This window comes from Neltuma alba, unplaced genomic scaffold (assembly GCF_004799145.2).
Source record: "Neltuma alba isolate B1F8T4 unplaced genomic scaffold, ASM479914v2 tig00012340_pilon, whole genome shotgun sequence".
NCBI lineage: Eukaryota > Viridiplantae > Streptophyta > Magnoliopsida > Fabales > Fabaceae > Neltuma > Neltuma alba.
In genome coordinates this window covers 51,925-72,799 of record NW_021636849.1, presented here as the reverse complement: position 1 = coordinate 72,799, position 20,875 = coordinate 51,925, and the positions used below count along the sequence as shown (strand labels likewise).

Below are 20,875 nucleotides of genomic sequence, written 5' to 3'. Positions count from 1 at the left end.
CCTAAACATGAAAACTCGGCCCAGCCTGGGTTTTTTATTGTTGTTTTTTTTTTTTCCTTCATGAAACTGGTTGTGTTGCCGAAAAATTGCGGAAAAATCCTCTATTAGAATATTTATTGCCTAAAAGTATTTGAAATTTGTGAGCTCTTAAGTGGTTGCAACTTTTTATTAGTTATGTCCAACGTATTAACCATATGCAAATATCTTTCGTTTCACATTAAAATAAGATGCGTGCAACTCATTTTTAGCATATATAATTTTTGTTTAACCATATAGAAGTTAAAGCTATATATAACTCATTTATGAATTATGTATAAAATTTTTTCTAACCAATAAAATTTTTAATAAAGGATTTTCCCTTAATTTTCCCTTTTTTTCAAGCACTTAACACGCGTCATGTCCTAGTTAGCTAGAGAGTAGAGAGTTTTTTTAAAAAATATAAATTACCTCACTAAGTTTATTATGTAAATATAAATATAATTTATATTAAGGACCAAACTGCTAAGAATCAAAGTGTTTTATAATTCTGAGGCAAAAAAAAATTTATAATTCTAGTAAAATATATTAAAAATATTTTATAAATACTCCTCTAATTTATTTATAAGGCACTTCTAACATGTTTTACACATATCAAGAAAAATTTAAACTACATTAACTCTTCATTAAAATATAGTAACTTTTCAACTTTACCCCTATTTAATATATACACTTTTAAAAAAATAACTATCTACACTATAATAAATAAAAGACAATATAGTAAATTCATGGTAAAAATTTAATAAAGTGATTTATAAATAGAACAAAAAAAAATCCTCTCTCTTTACTTTATAAATAGAATCAGAAGAATAGAACCAAATGGAAGCACGCGCACATCTATTATATACTTGTACGCATGAAGTGTCATAGATTAATTCAAATAACGGCTTCTCAGAATGGGTCCGTGCAGTCAAAGAGCTTAAATTTGATTAATTAATTTAGTAATTCTTCATTGCATCCTAATTCAAACAGAAATAACACAATTATAAAATTTAAAGGCACAATTTGTCACATAAATCACTTTTTTAAAATATGGAATAAATCACTTAAAAAAGAAGAAATGTGCCGTAAATTTTTGTATCTTATTCCTTGTTTGTTCACCCACTTCCAGATGCTGCCACCATCATATTTAAATTTTTGTATTTTTATGATTGTAAATTAATTAATTATTATAAATATCATCAACAAATTACAGAAGTCACGTCGATCAACAGAAAAAAAAAAACAATAAAGAACGTGGTGGGTAAGGTTGATAAAAAAATATTCAAAGATCGGAAGGTCCGAATTTATTATTAAAAAAATATTAATTTATCATATCATATGATTATGTTGTAATGTCCGCTTTTCGCGCTCCCAAACTGCCTCAACAATGAGTCATATTGATAATGACTCTTAACACTTTTGTTGGATTAAACGAATATGACCATTTGGCATTTGTTTATTTTAAAATGTTAATAATTAAAATGATGGAAAAATTAAAAAATCCTCTTGAATAAATCCAACGATATAAAACTTCAATTTGATTCATATATATAAAACTTCAATTTGATTCAAATTTATATTTCTTTCCTAAAATATTCATACCACTATACCTACTAAGAGTATCGATAGTTTTAACAAGCATGATTAAATATAATAATTTAAAAAGTTAAGGGAAAATTAATTTGCTACTCCTTATAGTTTGATCAAATTTTGAATAAGGTCCTTATAGTTTTTTTTCTTTTTAATTCCATCCTTAATGTTTATTCCGTTAGTGATGTTAGTCCTTCTGTCAAATAAACTTGCAAATGCCGTTAATTTGGGTTAACAAGGATGAAGTGACCTGAATAAAATCTCATTAAGCGCCCTCATGTATCTTCGTTTGCCTCGACGCCCGCAAATGCCAATGGGTTCTGTGTTGTGGGTCAGTTTCAAGGCAAATGAACTGCTGAACATCCAACCCAATCAATTTCAGAAAGTCTAGTGTAGGGCCACTCATTACCCTGTTTTCGGCTTCAAAAAACAGAGTAGCATTTTGTGGAGTATTTGTCCGGTTGGAGAAGACAGGCCCATCTTATGTGTGAATACCACATGTACTAACTTGACCCCTTAAAAACTAGAGTTCTCAAAGGTTACTCTATCATGAATTTTTAATATTATTTCTCTAGCTGCTTTTCCATTACAATTTTATTATATATTCACTCATGAGTGAAAGCCAGAAGCATATGTGTATAATATGCAACCCCCATCCTGAGATATATAAAAAGTAAACGACACATAAATACACATTTTTAATCTTTCTCTGCTTCTCCATAGAGTTCGAGGGACAAACTATTGAGAGTTTCCAAAAGATCATACATATAAATCAAATGTAGAGGCAGAGCATTTTGTTTTTATGGCACTGAGGAAGGGTGCATGTTGAACTCAACGTGTGTGTATAGTTTGTTAGAGATTTGGAGTCATTAAGGGGGGTAAGAAACGGCTTTGGGATGAAGCAAGTTAGTGTGGGTTTATGTTAATGAGCCTGGTTGCAAATAAAGAAGGAAAAGCACAAACACGTGGGTCATTAGCTTTTGTCTTTTGATTGTTAAATTGGTCAAAATGAATAAAGAAAATAGAAGGCTACGATGTCGGAGCAACCCTGATACCCTGGACCAACTTCATCAATTGCTTATAGGCATTGAATGCAAAGAACTAGGTAATCAGAGGCTCTTCAAGAAGACTTTGTGAAATCGGTTGGGTTGGAAGGTCTGAGTTCTGACAATGGCGAATTCTACCTTGTCAATGAGTTCCGGCACTTCCATTGCTTTAAATTGACCCACAACACACCCCCCGTTGGCTTCACGCGTGTTTTTAGTCAGACTTTATTCAAGCCACTTCATCCCTCTTAACTCATATTAACGGCGTTTACAAGTTTATTTGACAGAAGGACCAACATCATTGACAGAATAAACACTAAGGAGATAAAAAGAAAAAAAACTATAAGGATCTAATTCAAAATTTGATCAAACTATAAGGATTAGCAAGTTAATTTTCTCAAAAGTTAATACATATTTATTATAAATAACTAAATTAATTAATTTTTTAATATTCATAAATCAAGAGCTGCTGAAAAGAAGTAGTTAATATATCGCGTTATATAAAGAAGACAAACCCCTCATTTGAATATCTTAGAATCATATGGAGAATAATATATCACACTCACTATAAAAAAACATGGTTTTAACGACGGAATTTTGAATTTAGCGACGGATTCCGTCGCTAATTACCGACGTAATTTTTCTGTCGCTAATTACTGACGGAATTTTTCCGTCGCTAACTCGATTTTTTAAAAAATAAAATAAAATGCCACGTGGCATCTCGACCAATTGCCACGTCATCACTAGGACCACCTCATATCTACTATCACGTGTGCTGCCACCTCACCTCCGCCTGCCACGTGTACGCCATATGTCACCACCACATAATTCCCTTCTCAAAGAGACTTCTCCATGGCTTGAACCTAAGACCTCATCTGTGCGCATGTACGGCTTTACCAGTTGAGTTGCAATGAACCTGTTGACTTATTATGTAAAATTAAATATATTATATTATTTTACACAAACAATTATATATACATATATATTATTAAAAACTAAAAATATATTATATGATAATTTTAATCATAACTATTTTAATGAAAAAATAATTTTTAAATATTTGTTTTACTATTTTTATAATTTTTTATTTTAAAAAAATATTTTTAATATAATTTTAATTTCTAACGACACTAATTTTGAATTTTATATCATAAATAATTTTTCATAAATATTTTTTAAATTTATTTTTTAATTAACATTGATAAGATATACAATTTAATTATATATATATATATATATATATTATATTACATTATATTATATTATGTATATGTGGTTTACATATTTGAAGAAAATCATTTACAATTAGTCAAAAAATCATGTTATTCAAAAAATTCAAAAAATAACTACTATAATAAAATCTAATAAATTATTCTATATGAAAATTAAATGATTTAAATAGATTATGATAAACAGTATTTTCCTACTTGTATATATATCCTATGTAATTTATTTTCTTAGAATTTGTGACGGAATTTGTGACTAAAACAAATTCCGTCGCTAATTTCTGAAGGAATTGTGACGGAATTTTCGTCGTTAATTTTTTGATGGATTAGCGACAGAATTGTTTGATAGAAAAAGATTCCGTCACTAATTCCGTCACTAAATACGGACTAGTGACGAAATTTAACGACGGACAGAAATTCCGTCACTAATCAACTATTTTTTTGTAGTGACTGCTCTTGTTCTATATATTTGCAAGACAAAGTGACAATTTATATAGACATAATTGACAAATAAATGAGTTGAAATTGATAAGGAAAGGTGTTGAGAGTAATAATCAGTTCACAATTGCAATCTTTCACGCACAAATCCTTTTGGGGAGAGCTCACTAGTAGAGATTGATTATTTGACAAGCTCTTAAAAGTTAAAAAGATAGTTACTCTTCCCGTCCTTAACATAAGACATATTTAACTAATTTAATTGGATTAAAGAAGTTAGATAAGTTAGTTAATTATAAGAAATACGATATGTTTTTTTAAAACACCATAATCATCTTTTTTAATATTCTTTCTCTCTCTTTTACTTGATTATGATTGAGGGAGTATCTACAGAGATAATTTAGGAAAAACTGTAAATATAAAAAATAGGTCTTATATTTAGAATCAAAATTAACTTAATAATTAAATCCTATATTAAGAACTAGGGAAGTATAAATTATTTGGTATTGAGAAATTCTTATTGGCGATGAGATCGATTCCAGCCTCTACACTTTTATAAGGTGTGAGTTGCATCTGGATGGTTTTTGTTAATCTGGGCCAGTTTTATATTGCGAAATTTTTTTAATAAAATATAGGGAGTATTTATTGATTTTTTTTAACTTGTTTTTTTCTCGTGAAGCGTGTGCCCGCCGGCCATCCGAATTAGGCGAACAAATCTTATCATGAAGCGGTTAATAGTTTAGCCTTAAAACCTATCCATCAATTTTATTATAATTTGTATTTTATTAAAACTGTGCTTTCAGAATTCTCCTCCCCCCCCCCCCCAAAGAGCTTTCAGAATTTTCTTAGTTCTTAAACTTTATTCAAAAAAAGACTCCATAAAACCATAATAAATTATAAGAGTAAAAATACAGAAAACATTATTAACTCAAATCAAGTCAATCCCGCAGCCACTCCTTTGTTTGAATTGATAAATAAAGTAAAACGAGAATCAATCAATAAATTAAAATTATTAATGATTTAGCCTTATTAATTTAAATAATTGTTCTGCTGCTTGAACTTTGCTGCTCTGTAAACCTATACATTACATTTATTTTATATATAATTTTTTATATAAAAATTAAGATTATTAATTTTTAATTACACGAACGACTTCATTTATATAGCAAGTGGTGAAGCAAAATTTTCTTATGATTAATTTTATCATCAATAATTCAACTGTAGATTTGTTTGTTAGTGTTCCAATTAGTTAATTACAGCGGTTTCTTTAATTAAATTACTCGTTAATCAATTTTACTTATAAGTTAAGAAGCAATTTTTCATCCATTAGATAAAACATTTTAAATAATCAATAAACCATTAAAACATTGTTTTCAAATTTTTACTTCATATATAAATATTTCTCCCATAGCTTAACGAAGGTATTAACAAATCGAATTTAATTAACAGGTTGGGCTAATTTTTAAAAGCTTTTAGTACTATAATAAGATCAGAAACACACACACACACACGGACACTTAATATGATAATATTATGCCTATTACATACTTAAAAATGAGAAAAAAAATAAATGATCGAAATATATCAATTAAATAATTAATCAAGAAAACTCATTCAGTCAAAAGATTAAAACTGGAAATTAAATGCTACACTTCTTTTTTTGATAAAAAAATGCTACACTTCTATTTATATTCATCCGATACTTTTATTTCACTATAATTAAGAAAAATTTTAAATCTCATTAAATTTATTTTAAAACTTTAATCATTTTTTAACTTTTATTATTTTAATGATTTGTTTCTATGAATAATAAACCAGTTACTTAATTATAAATGGGACCCAAAAAAAACTATTTTTCTGCAGTATAATGGGATGAGAAAAGCACAATAGTGTTCCCATACTTATCGGGAAGAAAAAAAGTTAAAAGCACAACAATACTCTATTGATTACAGGCGCAACTTTCCAAGTGAACAAAACCGATCATTAATTAATTAAGGGGCCATTTGTTGACCAAAACAAAAACAAGGTGTCAGTTTGCCCTCCAATTAAAAATGATCTATTGTTAACATATTAATTGTTTAAACAGCTCCATTTTTTTTTTGCCGGAAAACAACTTTAATTTATAAAAAGGGTTAAGAAAAATCAAATTTCAGGTTTTTATAAAAAGATAGAGGAGTAACTCTTAAGTTAAGAATTTAAAACTCTAAATTTGCGCCATTAATCAATAAACTGATCTCTTTTTGGTTGAAAAAAATTTGCAAATTTTGGATATGTTTTATATGGGATGAGATCCATTTAGTAGAACTTATTAATACAATTTTTTAATTTTCGTAAGTAATTATTTTGTATTGCCAAATATGTATTTGATAATTAGTATGAAATATAAACATAAAGATTTTTCAGCTCAAATAAATTATAGGGTTAATATAATCTTTAGCCTCTCAAATTGACTCTCATTTTGGTTTTAATCCCTCAGGTTTCAAACTATGAATTTTGGTCTCTCAAGAGAAAAAATGGTCCAAGCATTTATTGGATTATAAGAACCAATATTTTAAATGACTTGATGGACCAAAATCAAAATGAGAGTAAATTTGAAGGATTAAAGTATGTATTAACTCTAAACTATAATATATAAGTTTTATTTTGCTTGTTGGGTGGAAAGTGTAATTTCGTTCACCAAAGTTTGAAATCCTGAATAAGGAGTTATGATTAAATCTAAAGATTTTTTTGAGTAGAACAGAAAATTCTTTTATTTTTTCAAACTTATTGGTTCGTTAGTTTTCAAATAATCAAAATTTCTCATCATATAAAATTTCTTACTACTACTATATTATATTCTAAGTAATTAAACCATAAATCATAAAATAAACCAGAACAAGCATCGTAATAAAGCAACATTGTATTGCAAACAATGCAATGAACACACATTAAAAAAAAAGGGATTATATGTTTCGTAATGGGTTAAACAAATCGCTGGAGCCTGTGATGCTTTATCTTTTGAATCACTACTTTGTTCAACCCTAAATATAAAAACTAAATAATTAATTTATATAGATTTAAAAATTAATTAATTAAGTTAATAATTTATAAGAAATATATGTTACTATTTTTTTAAAAATATCCTCTTTAATCATTAACACTCTCATTAATGAAAACTTGCTTCAATCAATAGAATTGTTTAGTAAAAATTTTATAAATATGTGAGATAAAATAGATTAATATCTTATAATTAGGATTAAGACAAATCTCTCTAGTTCTTATATTTAAGATTGGACAGATTATAATTTATTTCAACCCATATATTGTCCTTTTTAATATTATATATATATGTATCATCTCAGATCTAGAATCACATCCACATCTTTGCACTATTGTTAAATATTCAGAAGAACTGCATCCAGTATTGTCAGAATTAATTAAAAGCGTACTCATATATTTTTAATTTGTAATTTGAAGATGTAGATCATATATAAGAGTATATTATATCTCATTCTCAGCGTTATTTTTTCTTCAGCCATAAAAATCAAATTTATATCTCAAGTTGTGAAAAAGAATTTTTAGGAACTAGTACTTGATCATTAATCATCGTGCGAGCACATATATTATTTAAAACATCAGCTACTTGTCTCTTGAAGTAAAAGACTAAAGGGTAATTAATGGAGGGAGTAGTCTTTTAAGATGTTTGACAAATTAGAAATAAGGATATTTAATGCATGGATATTTTAATAAAATATTGTGGATTAGATTTTACAATATAATAAAAATTATTAATAATAATTGTTTTAATCTATGTATGAAAATCCAAAGTCAGTAAGTCACACTCATCTTGAAATTGACAGAGTATATTAAATTAGATGTTTGGTGTGAGCCGCCCCCATTTGTCATCATCACAAATTTCTAAACTTTGAATTATTGACAGATTACTATTAAATATTTAATATTTTGATTATATTCCACGTTATCCATGGCACTTGTATATAATTGCATAGCATCGACGCATTAATTATTATATGCTAAATATCGCCCATTTCCCAAACGTAACTCTTACCGGGAGCATATCATATCTACAACTAGCTGGCAACATTGAAATAATTAATTAAATATTCCAAGAGGTTGATAAGATATCGTAAAATAATCTCCTATGGAATATAAGATCTATTTATTAAAATTTATTAGTATAAAGACAAGTAAGCACATTATGTAATAATTATGCGACAATTCATATTAATAAATTTTTAAAGTAGTTGTATATCATATTGCGAAGTATAATAATATTTAACGCAATATGTACAATATGTGTGTGTATGTGTTTTTTAATATTTAGTACGACATAATATAATTTTATATTGCCAACTTATTATTTCTTTGGTTTTTGGGTTGGAACTTGGAAGTATAATTTATTTGACCAAACTATGATTAAATTCAAGGAAAACATTTGTTTCAGTTCATAATGAAAAACCATTCAGCATTTGAAATTACATTAAATTCCAACTAATCTGACTTTAACTTGAGCTAGTTCTGGAGTGGGAGTAACTCCCTCAAAAATATTTTCTACTATAAATACTCAAATTTGAGATCTCTTCTTTAAATGATCACAGCCCTTTTATTAAAACTAATGCATGTTTGCTCATTTCTTCTTCTTGTTTTTTTTTTGGACATAGAGAAAATCTTATATCTATTATATCTTTTCAAACTAGCTTTCTAAATCGTAAAAATGTTTATATAGTTTTAGTTAATATTACACCATTATCCTTTGTTCAGAGAACCTAAACATAATATTGATTATACATATCTGATCACATCAAGTCGGCAAATTATTAATTTAAATTTATGTAAACAATTTCACCAAAAATAAAATGTTTAACCTAAAATAATTAAGCGAATGCATTTACAGAAATATATAATCTGCAGGCCAAAATCGAAAGTATGATTATATATATCTCTTTCATATCTATTTGCATTAATATATCATTATTTGTAGAAAACGTTGTTGATGAGTAATGTGTAAGTACCTCCAATAATACTCTCTGAATTCTGAGACATAACATACCAATCTAGAGCACTACTTAATTTTTTTTTTTTGAAACTTAAGTATGAGAAGGTCACTGTCTTTTTTTAACATTTCAAAATACAGAGCAAAACATTGCAAGTTTCCCCACTTTTCCCTTGGCCGCCCACGATATCGCATATTGGAAGTCGGGATAAGCAAAATTTTATTATAGGACTCCCTTTGTGATAAATACCCGTGAGAATACAATATTTTTAATACTATAGAAAATACAAGGTAACTTAATAGTATGCCACGTTATTAATTTGGATGATATTCTTCCATATTTCCAAAATACTAGTAGTATAAACTCGATTTATAACTTCATTAGATTTGGCTTTTCACTACTATGCTAAAAGGAGTAAAATTATTATACTGCTGAAATTCATGTATAGAACATTACCTCTTTCCTTTAGTGAGTGTTAGACTTTAATTTTGAAGATCTCGGAAGGTTAACCCAAAAAAAAAAAGGACTATTCGTAGTTTTTTGTCATTAATACCATTTCGATACCATAATCGCACACGACATCCGAAAAAAAAATACTACTCCCTCCGTTCCTTATTATAAGAGACATTTGATGCTTATGGCATGTTCCTATATATAAGAGACACTTACAAGTTGTCTCTACTTTTTTGTGTTGATTTACTATTTTACCTATATTTATTATCTCCAACTCACACTCTCTCTCCCTCCCACTTCTCTTTCTTTTAATAATTTAATTGTTCTCTCTCATGCTCTCTCTCCTTATTAATGAGGGTATTTTTGGAAAAAAATTATACTTTTTACACATTAATTGTTTTTAACTAATTTTAACTATTTTTTTGATCAACGTACTTCGGTTATTTGTCTCTTATAATAAGGAACGGAGGGAGTAGTATATAAAACTCAAAGCATGGTGTGCATCAATCTCAAAGCAATAACACGTGACGGGAGAGATCATGGTTTAATAAATGTAATCTTATAAATAAATACTACTTCATCTCTTATTATAAGATCCTTTTAACTAAATTACGCGGTTTAAGAAAACAGTTAAAATTAGTAAAAAAACAATTAATATGTAGTAAATACAATTTTTTTTACAAATACACCCTTATATATAAATGGGTAGATGTGAGAGAGTAATAGTAAGATAAATAAAAAAAGATAATATATTAAATCCATTAAACTAGGAGTAAAATAGATAATAATGCATTAAATGTTCAGACAAACTCAAAAAAAATTGTTATAAAAAAGGATAAACATATTAAAAAAATTAGATATTATAATAAGAGACGGAAGGAGTAAATAACAGTTATTGCTTGAATTAACATGGTGGTGTGTGTATATAAATATAGGTCCTTGTTGAGGCACCAATGTGTGTCCAAAGCTTCTAAATCTGATTGCTTCATTATTCTCTTCATCATGAGGAATCCAATTTGTGAATTGGTGGATATGGTAGTGAAGACTCTTTGGGGTTTCATTCTCAAGAGCCTCATCCACAAGGATTTCCATGAAGCCTTTCATAAGATGACCGTCATTGATCGCTGCCTCTTCATTGTAATAAACCCTAACCAACCATCTTTATTACTTATATATGTTGTCTTCATTAATCAATCTTTTTCATTTTCCCCTTTATCAAATTATAGTCTTTGTTTCTCCTTCCCATCATCATCATCTTCCTTTTCTGGCACTCTTATGTGTGTGGGTTTCAAATTTCTCAGTCTAACAAGGCTCTCAAAAATGCATAGTAGATATGACCTTTCTTCTAATATTTGCTCCCTATTTAAAGTCTTTTGACTCTTTTTTTTTTTTTTTTAAAGTTTCTCATGACGTTTTCTTGTTTTCAGGGAGTTCTCTTCATGAGATTTTCTCATTAAACTTGTATTTTAAATATTTTATCGTCTGTAATTTTTGATGCGTTATCTACTGTTATATCATATCATTCGGCCCAAACTTCAAAATGGCGCCAAATGATTCATTTTAGCCAACGAATGACATGATATTACAAGAGATCGATGGCCAAAAATTTGTCCCACACATGATGAGAGAGACTAAACTTCACCCACTGCTCGTCATCAAAAAATTAATTAATGCATATGCACATGATATGAAGAAGGCTAGCTAGCTAATGAAATGGATGATTTGTTGGTGAAGTTTGTGCACTACATAGACCGGCTGGGGATATGGCACCGGATGCCGGTGTTCATGGGGCTGATCTACCTGGCGGCCGGCGACATCTGCATCAAGAATACCATTTGCTGAACGTAGGGCTTAGTCCTGTCAGTGTCCGGAGCAACCCAGCCGGAGTGCCTTATAGGACTGACGATGGATCCTACACTGACCCCTTCATTGAAGATGCTGGCAGCCATGGATCATTCTTTGGCAGAAACATGCTTCCTTTTGATCAGCAAAATAAGGTGTGTGCATATATATATATATATATATATATATATATTATATATCTTCATGATCATATGATAATGAATTAATGATATATATATAGAGTTTGTTGAATTAATTATTAAACGAAACGAAATGAAATGAATGAATAATATTTGCAGCTTCAAGATCCTCATCCTATATTAGTGGCTGAAAAGCTTTTGGCTCGGAGGAATACTTACAAGGACACAGGGAAGCAGTTCAACATCATAGCAGCTTCTTGGATTCAGTTCATGATTCACGATTGGGTGGATCACTTGGAGGATACCAACCAGGTTGGTTTTTTTTTTTTTTTTTTTTTATTTTAAAGAAAAACTGTATCAATCTAAATATTATTCTTGCAGATTCTCTCCTGCACAGTAGCCTAACAGATCTAGGCAGAATTTCTATTAGGGTAGACATAACAAGAGAAAATCGAGACCTAGTGATTCTCACTTCGGAGGCTCCTACCTCGTTTTTAGTCTCTTTCATACAAATACGTGCGATCTCTTGTTCCAATAATAAATTTATTTGAAAATAAGTTTCTTTTGTTTTTCCTCCCAAATTTACTCATATTTAACACCATGAATTATAGCCAAACAAAGTAAATTGTATTTTAGAAAAAATATCCTACCCGGCGGCTTACAATGACAACTTATTTTTTTAAGGCACTCTAATGCGGATCCCTGAGGGAGTACATAATGTTAAACTATTGCAATATGACAATGAAAAAGATTTAGTCCACATATGCAACTTGTAATGCTGCGGGGGAAATAGTTAAAAAATTATTAAATAAGATTCTATATATATTCTGAGCCGGCCTTTTGTTTTCTTACAGTATTATTACATCTTCCTCTAGTCTTTTTGGCAAGGTACTTCTAGCATGTTTCATATAGACAAAAAAAAAAAAAACTCAAACTGTGTTAACTTTCTATTAAAATATAACAAGTTTTCAACTTTATCCCTATCTAATATATACACTGCACATTTAAAGAAATAATTATTTATGCTATAATAAATGAATGACAAAATAGTACATTTATACTAAAAATTTAATGAAGCGACTTATAAATAGGATCAATAAAATCTTCCTCTCTCTGTCTTATAAATAGGACCAAAGGAGTATGAAATAATTAATTCAGGATTTATCACCCCCGGTCCTAATTATAAAAGCTAGTTAACTAATTTGAGGAGATTAAGAAAATAAGTTAAGTTAGTTATTTGTAATAAATATGTGTTGTCTTTCCTAAAATATCCTTATTAATCAAGTGTATTGGCTATAGCTATCATTGTTAGAAAAACTACCGTGAAAAAAAAACATAAATATGAGAAACAAAGTGGATTGGAGTCTTATATTTAGAACCAAGATAAAAGTAAAAAAAAGTCTCATATTAAGGATCAAAGGTAGTATTATATATATTGGGAGTTGTTATACAGCATATGGAAGTATTTAATTTGCGGATTAATTATGTCTTATGAATTCTGGCAGGTTGAGCTAGTAGCGCCAAAAGAGGTGGCTGGCCAATGTCCTTTGAGTTCCTTCAAATTCTTCAAAACAAAGGAAGAAGCCACTGGCTTCTACGAGATCCAGAAAGGCCATCTCAACATTCGCACTTCTTGGTGGTATGAAGCTGTGACATATTTCTTTATTAAACATGCCGCATCCTTTAGATAGATATGTGCTCACTCGGATACTTCATATAAAATTAACTAACTTATTTAGGGAGATTGAAGAAGTTAACAAATTATTTAAAATATTTATATTTATCGTTTCCTCTAAACTAATTTGTTACTATTATAAATTTATATATAATCTAATGATAAACATAAGTACTTTAGAAATATCATATAACATATGCTCTAATTAAGTAATATAGCAACTCTTTTAATTTTTTCAAATTAGTCAGTTAGGTCTTATACTAAGGAATGGAGGTAATAATAAATACATGTGTGTGTACTTTTGTATAATAAGCAAGTAATTAAGCATATGGAGGAAAATGTGTATATGCCCATCAGGGATGCAAGTGTGATATATGGAGCCACAAAGGAAAAGGTAAACAAAGTGAGAACAGGGGTAGATGGGAAGATTAAGATAGCAGACAATGGCCTTCTTCCTCATGATGAAAATGGCATTGCTATCTCTGGCGATGTCCGAAATAGCTGGGCTGGTGTTTCAACCTTGCAGGCCCTCTTCATCCAAGAACACAACCTTATCTGTGACGCCATCAAGGTATCTATATCAATATATATATAAACGAAGTTTCTAATTAAATACATGACTAGTTTAATTAATTAATTAACAAATCTTGTTGGCTTAATTTGATTAATTTCAAATGTTGCAGAAAGAAAATCCAGAGTTGAGGGACGAAGAGGTGTATAGGCATGCAAGGCTGGTCACTTCTGCTGTGATTGCAAAGATCCACACCATTGATTGGACCGTGGAGCTTCTCAAAACCGATATGTTGTATTCTGGGATGCGTGCTAACTGGTGAATAATTAATCATACCCCTGCTCAAAAGCTCATATTATATTATTTAACTTAAAATTAAAATTAAGGTTAAAATATACATTTAGTCTTTTTAACTTCATACAGGGTTTTAATTTGATCCTTAACTTTAAAATGCATACTTTTAGTCATTTAGCCCTAAAATCGTTAATGTTAAAAGATGATTTTTTATAACAACCATGATTGTTTTGAAAATTAAACTTAATATGTTAACATTTGAAAATGTTTTATCAACATTTAAAATCTTAATATCATCATTTTTTATTAACAATTTTAGGATTATAGGACCAAAAGTATATTTTTCAAAGATAAGGAACCAAATCAAAATTCTCTATAAAATTAAAAAACTAAATGTATACTTTAACCTAAAATTAAATATCCCCAGAAAGATAGAGAGAGAGAGATTCAGTTGATGGAAGAAACTTGAACCCATTTTTTCAGGTATGGATTACTGGGGAAGAACTTCAAGGACAAGTTTGGGCATGTTGGAAATTCCATTTTGGGAGGTCTGGTTGGAATGAAGAAGCCAGATATTCATGGAGTTCCATACTCTTTGACAGAGGAATTCGTGAGTGTTTATAGGATGCATCCTCTTCTTCCGGACAAGCTTCAGATCCGAAACCTCAAAGGCGCAATAGGAGAAAACAAACAACCTCCTTTGAAAGAAGAGTATGTCTCTCTCTCTCTCTCTCTATATATATATATATATATATATATAATGCCTTTCGACTTCTTGATGTATGTGTCACTTTTTTTCATTAATTTCTTCGTTGGAATTAATGTATGGGTCGTTGTGATGATGACGATGGCAGGATCGAGATGGAAAAGTTGATAGGATTAGAAGGTGAACAAACCTTGAACTCAGTAGGATTGGAGACTCAAATGGTGTCAATGGGTCATCAAGCTTGTGGAGCCCTTGAACTTTGGAACTACCCACAGTTTCTAAGAGACCTCGTAGCCCATGATGTGGATGAAAAGCCTAGGCCAGATCATGTGGACCTCGCTGCCCTTGAAAGTACGTGGGGAAAAAAAAGCATGCTATGTATAAACGCAGGTTTTTTAATTAGTTATGATATAATAATTCAGGCACTGAAAATATACTGTTATATATTTATATGTATATGCAGTCTATAGGGACAGAGAGAGAAACGTGCCAAGGTACAACAACTTCCGAAGAGGATTACTTCTGCTTCCAATCTCAAAATGGGAAGATCTGACAGATGATGATGAAACGATTGTATCACTGAGAGAAGTGTATGGTGATGACTTTGAGGAGCTTGATCTTCTTGTGGGTCTCTTGGCAGAGAAGAAGATCCCTGGCTTCGCCATTAGTGAGTGCCTTCATCATTTTCCTCCTCATGGCAACTAGGTACGCATCTCTATTTATCTAAACTAAGCACATATATACTGATAAAGATGTGGCTAGAGATATTAAGTCTCACATTAAGTAGTATGAGATACTCTTCCAGTCCTTAATATAGGACCCAATTCTTGAGTTGGTTTTAGTCCTAAATATAAGACCCATTTCTCATATTATCAATTTTCTCTAAATTATCCTTATAGATACTCCCTCAACATAATCAAATAGAAGAAGGAGAGGGGTATTAAAAAAGATGATTATGGTGTTTTAGGAAAAATGTGTCACTTTTCTTATAATTAACTAACTTATCTAACTTCCTTAATCTAATCAAATTAGTTAAATGGGTCTTATATTAAGGACCGGAGGAGTACGAAATTAGGATATTTAAGTGGGTTGGTTCTATCATATCAACCAGCTAACTCTTGGGGCGGATTCCCTATTCCAGTTAGATACACATCATAAACTTGAACACGTAAGAGCTGATCAGTAAGAGTTGATTTTGTGCAGGAGGTTAGAAGGTGATAGATTCTTCACAACAAATTACAACGAAGAGAGCTACACGAAGGTGGGATTGAAGTGGGTGAACACTACTGAGAGCCTTAAAGATGTTATAGACAGACATTACCCACAAATGACAAGCACATGGATGAACTCTGAGAGTGCTTTCTCTGTTTGGAATGACACACCCAAACCTCACAACCCTATCCCCATCTGGCTTCGTATTCCTCATTAAGTAATTAATCAAAGCCCTTTTGCTTTGGCTTATATATGTCTTCATTAACTTCTTAGGTTTGTGTTTCAAGCTGTGTCTTCAGTTTTATGGGCTACCTACCTACTTGTCTTGTCCTCCTCTACTAAGGATGCTGCCGTCTTTCTGGTCCTTCCCATAAAATTTCGGGCTTCTAATGTATGATCTGAAATGCTTATATGTGGCATCTTTTCAATAATGTTATTTGATGCAAGATAGGCAAAATTGCACCTCTATCCTTCAATTTTGCACAAAATTTTTATTTTGGCCATTTAATTTTATATTACGAATAAAACTATTATAAAATAAAAACATTTCGTGGAACTACCGTTAACTACGTTAGAATAGACTTTTGTTTGTTTCCAATTAATTATAGCATCTTGTTCCAAATGAATTAACGCAAGATTCTCAACTCTTCCTTAACGTTCCGTCAAAACTAGAATCAAAGAAAACTTAAATAGACTAAAAAGAAAATAAAACTTAAATAATCAATGTCAATACAAACAAATAAAATCGCTATAATTAGTTAAATTACTCTTCTATTCCATTTCATTTACATTTAATATAATCTCCATATTTATAATATAAAAATTTTAATTTAGTCTTCCTTAATTTTTATTAAAATATTCCAGAATATTGTTATAAACTCATATGCTTAACTCTATACTACTCCGATTCTAATTATAAGCCGTTATTTAAGCTCTTATGATTAGGACTGGAGGTAGTATCTTCGGTCCTTAATATAAGATCTAATTATTGAGTTAATTTTAGTCCTAAATATAAGACCTATTTGTATATTTATCAATTTTTTCTAAATTACCCCTATGCATACTCTCTCAATCATAATCAAATAGAAGAAAGAAGAAGGATATTAAGAAAGATGATTATGGTGTTTTAGGAAAAAATATATCATATTTCTTATAATCACCCAATTTACCTAACTTTCTTAATTTAATCAAATTAGTTAAATAAGTCTTATATTAACGACCAGAGAAGTATTACTTAAACATTTGCATAAACATAAAATTCAAGTTAAATTATATCCTCTGCTATAGGAGGGGCGATGGATAATTTATCGTCTAAAAATTAACTAAAGATGGATGAACATATATGCAGAATAAAACTCTAATCCTCGTAGAGTTTTGTACCCAAAAAAAAACAAAAAGAAAAGAAACTGGAGTTATAAATCAAAACGGTGTGCTGGTCAATTCCACTTCCTCAAAATGGCCAATCAATTCAATTGCGTTGGTTTGACTCCTAAATTGTATGTGAAGCATCTATGAATGATATCATAGATAAATACCCAATAACCCTTCAAAGCATACTAACTTCTATTCGACCTCCATTAAAGATTCTGAATTTCGATATCCACAATCCCCTTGGATACCAACATCTATCTACATTGCTTGTAAAACACAGTTCAAGAACAGAGAAATGGCTTATAATGGAAATGGGGATACAGTAGAAAGTGGGTTTGATGGTATTGGGGAAGATGAACAAGTGCAGAAACCAAACCAGAAGGGCATGGAGTTCAAAGAAAAGGTTTCATTGGAGAGAGTGTTCGTGAGCCAGGTGGTGCTTCCATGGAGGAAGCAACTAACGTTGAGAGCCCTAGCTGTTAGCCTATGTCTGAGCATACTGTTTAGTTTCATAGTGATGAAACTGAATCTCACCACTGGGATTATTCCTTCCCTCAACGTCTCTGCTGGTCTTTTGGGTTTCTTCTTCGTCAAGACATGGACAAAGTTGTTGGAAAAGTCTGGCATGTTGAGACAACCATTTACTAGACAGGAAAACACAGTCATTCAGACCTGTGTTGTCGCTTCCTCTGGCATTGCCTTTAGTGGTACCATCTTTGTCCCTATTAACATGTAATCTTGTTAATTTTTGGAAGAGATTAAGTTAATTTGCTCTAATCTTCAATGAACAGGAGGTTTTGGAAGCTACCTCTTTGGAATGAGTGAACGTATAGCCAATCAAACTTTAGACAAGAGTGACTTCAAAAACCCTTCATTAGGATGGATTATTGGGTTTCTCTTTGTTGTCAGCTTTATTGGCCTTTTCTCAGTTGTACCTTTGAGGAAGGTATATATGATTCATCCATTGACTGACTTCACTATGCAAAATGATTCTTACATGTTGCTGATGCTTATATAATACATGACTTCATTACAGATTTGTTTTATTTGTGTTATTGGTTGCAGATTATGATTATTAACTTCAATTTGACATATCCAAGTGGTACTGCAACTGCTCATCTCATCAACAGCTTCCACACTCCTGAAGGAGTCAGACTAGCAAAGTAAGGCATTGTAATGGACCCTTAATAGTTCACATTTGACCTATGTGGGAATTTAGACATATAAACTGATATATATTCATATTCTACCCTCAGGAAGCAAGTAAAAGTATTGGGAAAATTCTTCAGTCTCAGTTTCCTATGGGGTTTTTTCCAATGGTTCTATACTGCTACTGATCAATGTGGATTTCAAGCCTTCCCTTCTCTAGGCCTCAAAGCATATCAGTACAAGTATGTTCTTACATATCTATCTTCAAACATTTATCTCTCTGTAACTAACCCTTTACTATTTTTTGTTTCAGGTTTTATTTTGATTTCTCTTCAATCTATGTTGGAGTAGGAATGATTTGCCCATATATCATAAATGTATCAGTGCTCCTTGGAGGAATTCTTTCTTGGGGAATAATGTGGCCTCTCATAGAAAAGAAAGAAGGCCAGTGGTACCCCCCCAACCTTGATGATACTGACATGAATGGCCTTCAAGGTTACAAGGTTTGTTTCCTATGATCAAGCAAAAGTAGTTCTGCCGTTTACATGCTTTGTGGTTTTTCCAACCTCAAATTCACTTGCCTTCCTCCTTAATTTCAGGTATTTATAGGCATATCATTGATCCTAGGAGATGGTTTATATAACTTATTCAAGGTTCTAGGTCATACTCTTATTGGTATCTACAAACAAATCAGAGACAAACGAAGAGAGAATGTTCTTCCTGTTGCAGATCAGAACTCACCCTCACCTACACAACTTTCCTATGATGATCAACGTCGAATCGAATTCTTTCTCAAAGATCAAATACCCTCATATTTTGTAGTTGGAGGCTATGTGGCAATTTCTGTAGTCTCCATGATCACAGTCCCACACATCTTTCCCCAACTGAAATGGTACTACATACTGGTGATCTACCTGTTTGCTCCTGCATTGGCATTCTGTAATGCTTATGGATGTGGACTAACGGACTGGTCTCTAGCATCCGCTTATGGAAAGCTAGCCATCTTCGCCATTGGAGCTTGGGCCAGTTCCTCACATGGTGGCATTCTAGCTGGGCTAGCAGCCTGTGGAGTGCTGATGAACATAGTCTCCACAGCCTCTGACTTGATGCAGGATTTCAAGACAGGCTACCTCACACTGTCATCACCTAGGTCTATGTTTTTCAGCCAAATTATAGGCACAACAATGGGTTGTGTGATCTCTCCTTGTGTTTTCTGGGTCTTTTACAAGGCTTTTAAAGACCTTGGCACACCCCATAGTGAGTATCCTGCTCCTTATGCTATAGTGTACAGAAACATGGCCATGTTGGGTGTAGAAGGTTTCTCTTCTCTTCCAAAGCACTGTCTTTTGTTTTGCTATATTTTCTTTGTTTCTGCCATTGTGATAAACTTGATTAAAGACTTGATGGGTAAGAGAGGTTGGTTCATACCACTTCCCATGGCCATGGCCATTCCATTCTATATAGGGCCATACTTCGCCATTGACATGTGTGTTGGAAGTCTGATACTGTTTGTGTGGGAGAAGATGAACAAGGCTAAAGCAGATGCTTTTGCTCCTGCGGTGGCTTCTGGGCTGATATGTGGGGATGGGATATGGACTTTGCCTGCTTCAATACTTGCTCTTGCTGGAGTTAAGCCACCTATTTGCATGAAGTTCTTGTCCAGGGCAACGAATGCTAGGGTTGATGCTTTCTTAGGTTCTTAGAGGTTTAGGTTTGGCTTCAAATTAATATCTTGTTCAGAGACTCTAGTTTATTAGTGCCTTGTAAATCTTTGCCTTTCAAACATTATGCAAAGTAAGCCTAGAGTTGAATAAAATGTGATTGTAAAAATGGGAAGAAACTAGCTAGAATCTTACACCAGAAAAGCACGCTTCCTTGGGGTGAGTTGGGATGTTCATTGTATGTATAATCTGGTTATAGGTATTGCATTTAGCGCTCTTTGTTCCTAGTTGAAGATTAGTGAAGATACGAGTAATTGTTTGGCAGTAACTCCGAGTATTTATTTTTTATGGGCTGATTACCTATTTATATTTTTCATCTTTTTTTTTTTTTTTTGGGAAAAAGCTGGGTTTCTTAATTTGCTGCTCCACCTCCTTTTGATTGAACTAAAAATAACAATTTTTATCCCCACATTAAATGAAGTTTTTTTCTTTCCATAAAGACATATGCTAATATCCGGTAAGATACTTCAAAAAGAATAAAAAAATCATTAA

The 20,875-nt window shown here is 31.2% G+C and overlaps 1 protein-coding gene and 1 pseudogene across 1 annotated transcript; both read left to right on the top strand.

Moving 5' to 3' along the window:
- The first annotated feature begins 10,742 nt into the window (after nt 1-10,742).
- Nucleotides 10,743-16,497, top strand: LOC114726103 (alpha-dioxygenase 1-like; annotated as a pseudogene).
- A 1,518-nt stretch (nt 16,498-18,015) lies between these two features.
- LOC114726105 (probable metal-nicotianamine transporter YSL7) lies at nt 18,016-20,399 on the top strand. The gene is made up of 6 exons (XM_028912665.1): nt 18,016-18,220; nt 18,305-18,459; nt 18,579-18,676; nt 18,770-18,904; nt 18,976-19,165; nt 19,262-20,399. Exons 1-6 carry the CDS (start codon nt 18,031-18,033, stop codon nt 20,363-20,365), a joined length of 1,872 nt encoding a protein of 623 aa, XP_028768498.1. The 5' UTR covers nt 18,016-18,030; the 3' UTR covers nt 20,366-20,399.
- Nucleotides 20,400-20,875: the final 476 nt, after the last annotated feature.

What these genes read in the sequence shown, in the direction of transcription:
- LOC114726105 (XM_028912665.1), top strand. Translation starts at nt 18,031, where the DNA reads ATGAAACTGAATCTCACCACTGGGATTATTCCTTCCCTCAACGTCTCT. An exon ending in CAGTTGTACCTTTGAGGAAG is followed by an intron (nt 18,460 to 18,578) that starts GTATATATGATT and finishes TATTGGTTGCAG; the next exon opens with ATTATGATTATTAACTTCAA. An exon ending in GAAGGAGTCAGACTAGCAAA is followed by an intron (nt 18,677 to 18,769) that starts GTAAGGCATTGT and finishes TTCTACCCTCAG; the next exon opens with GAAGCAAGTAAAAGTATTGG.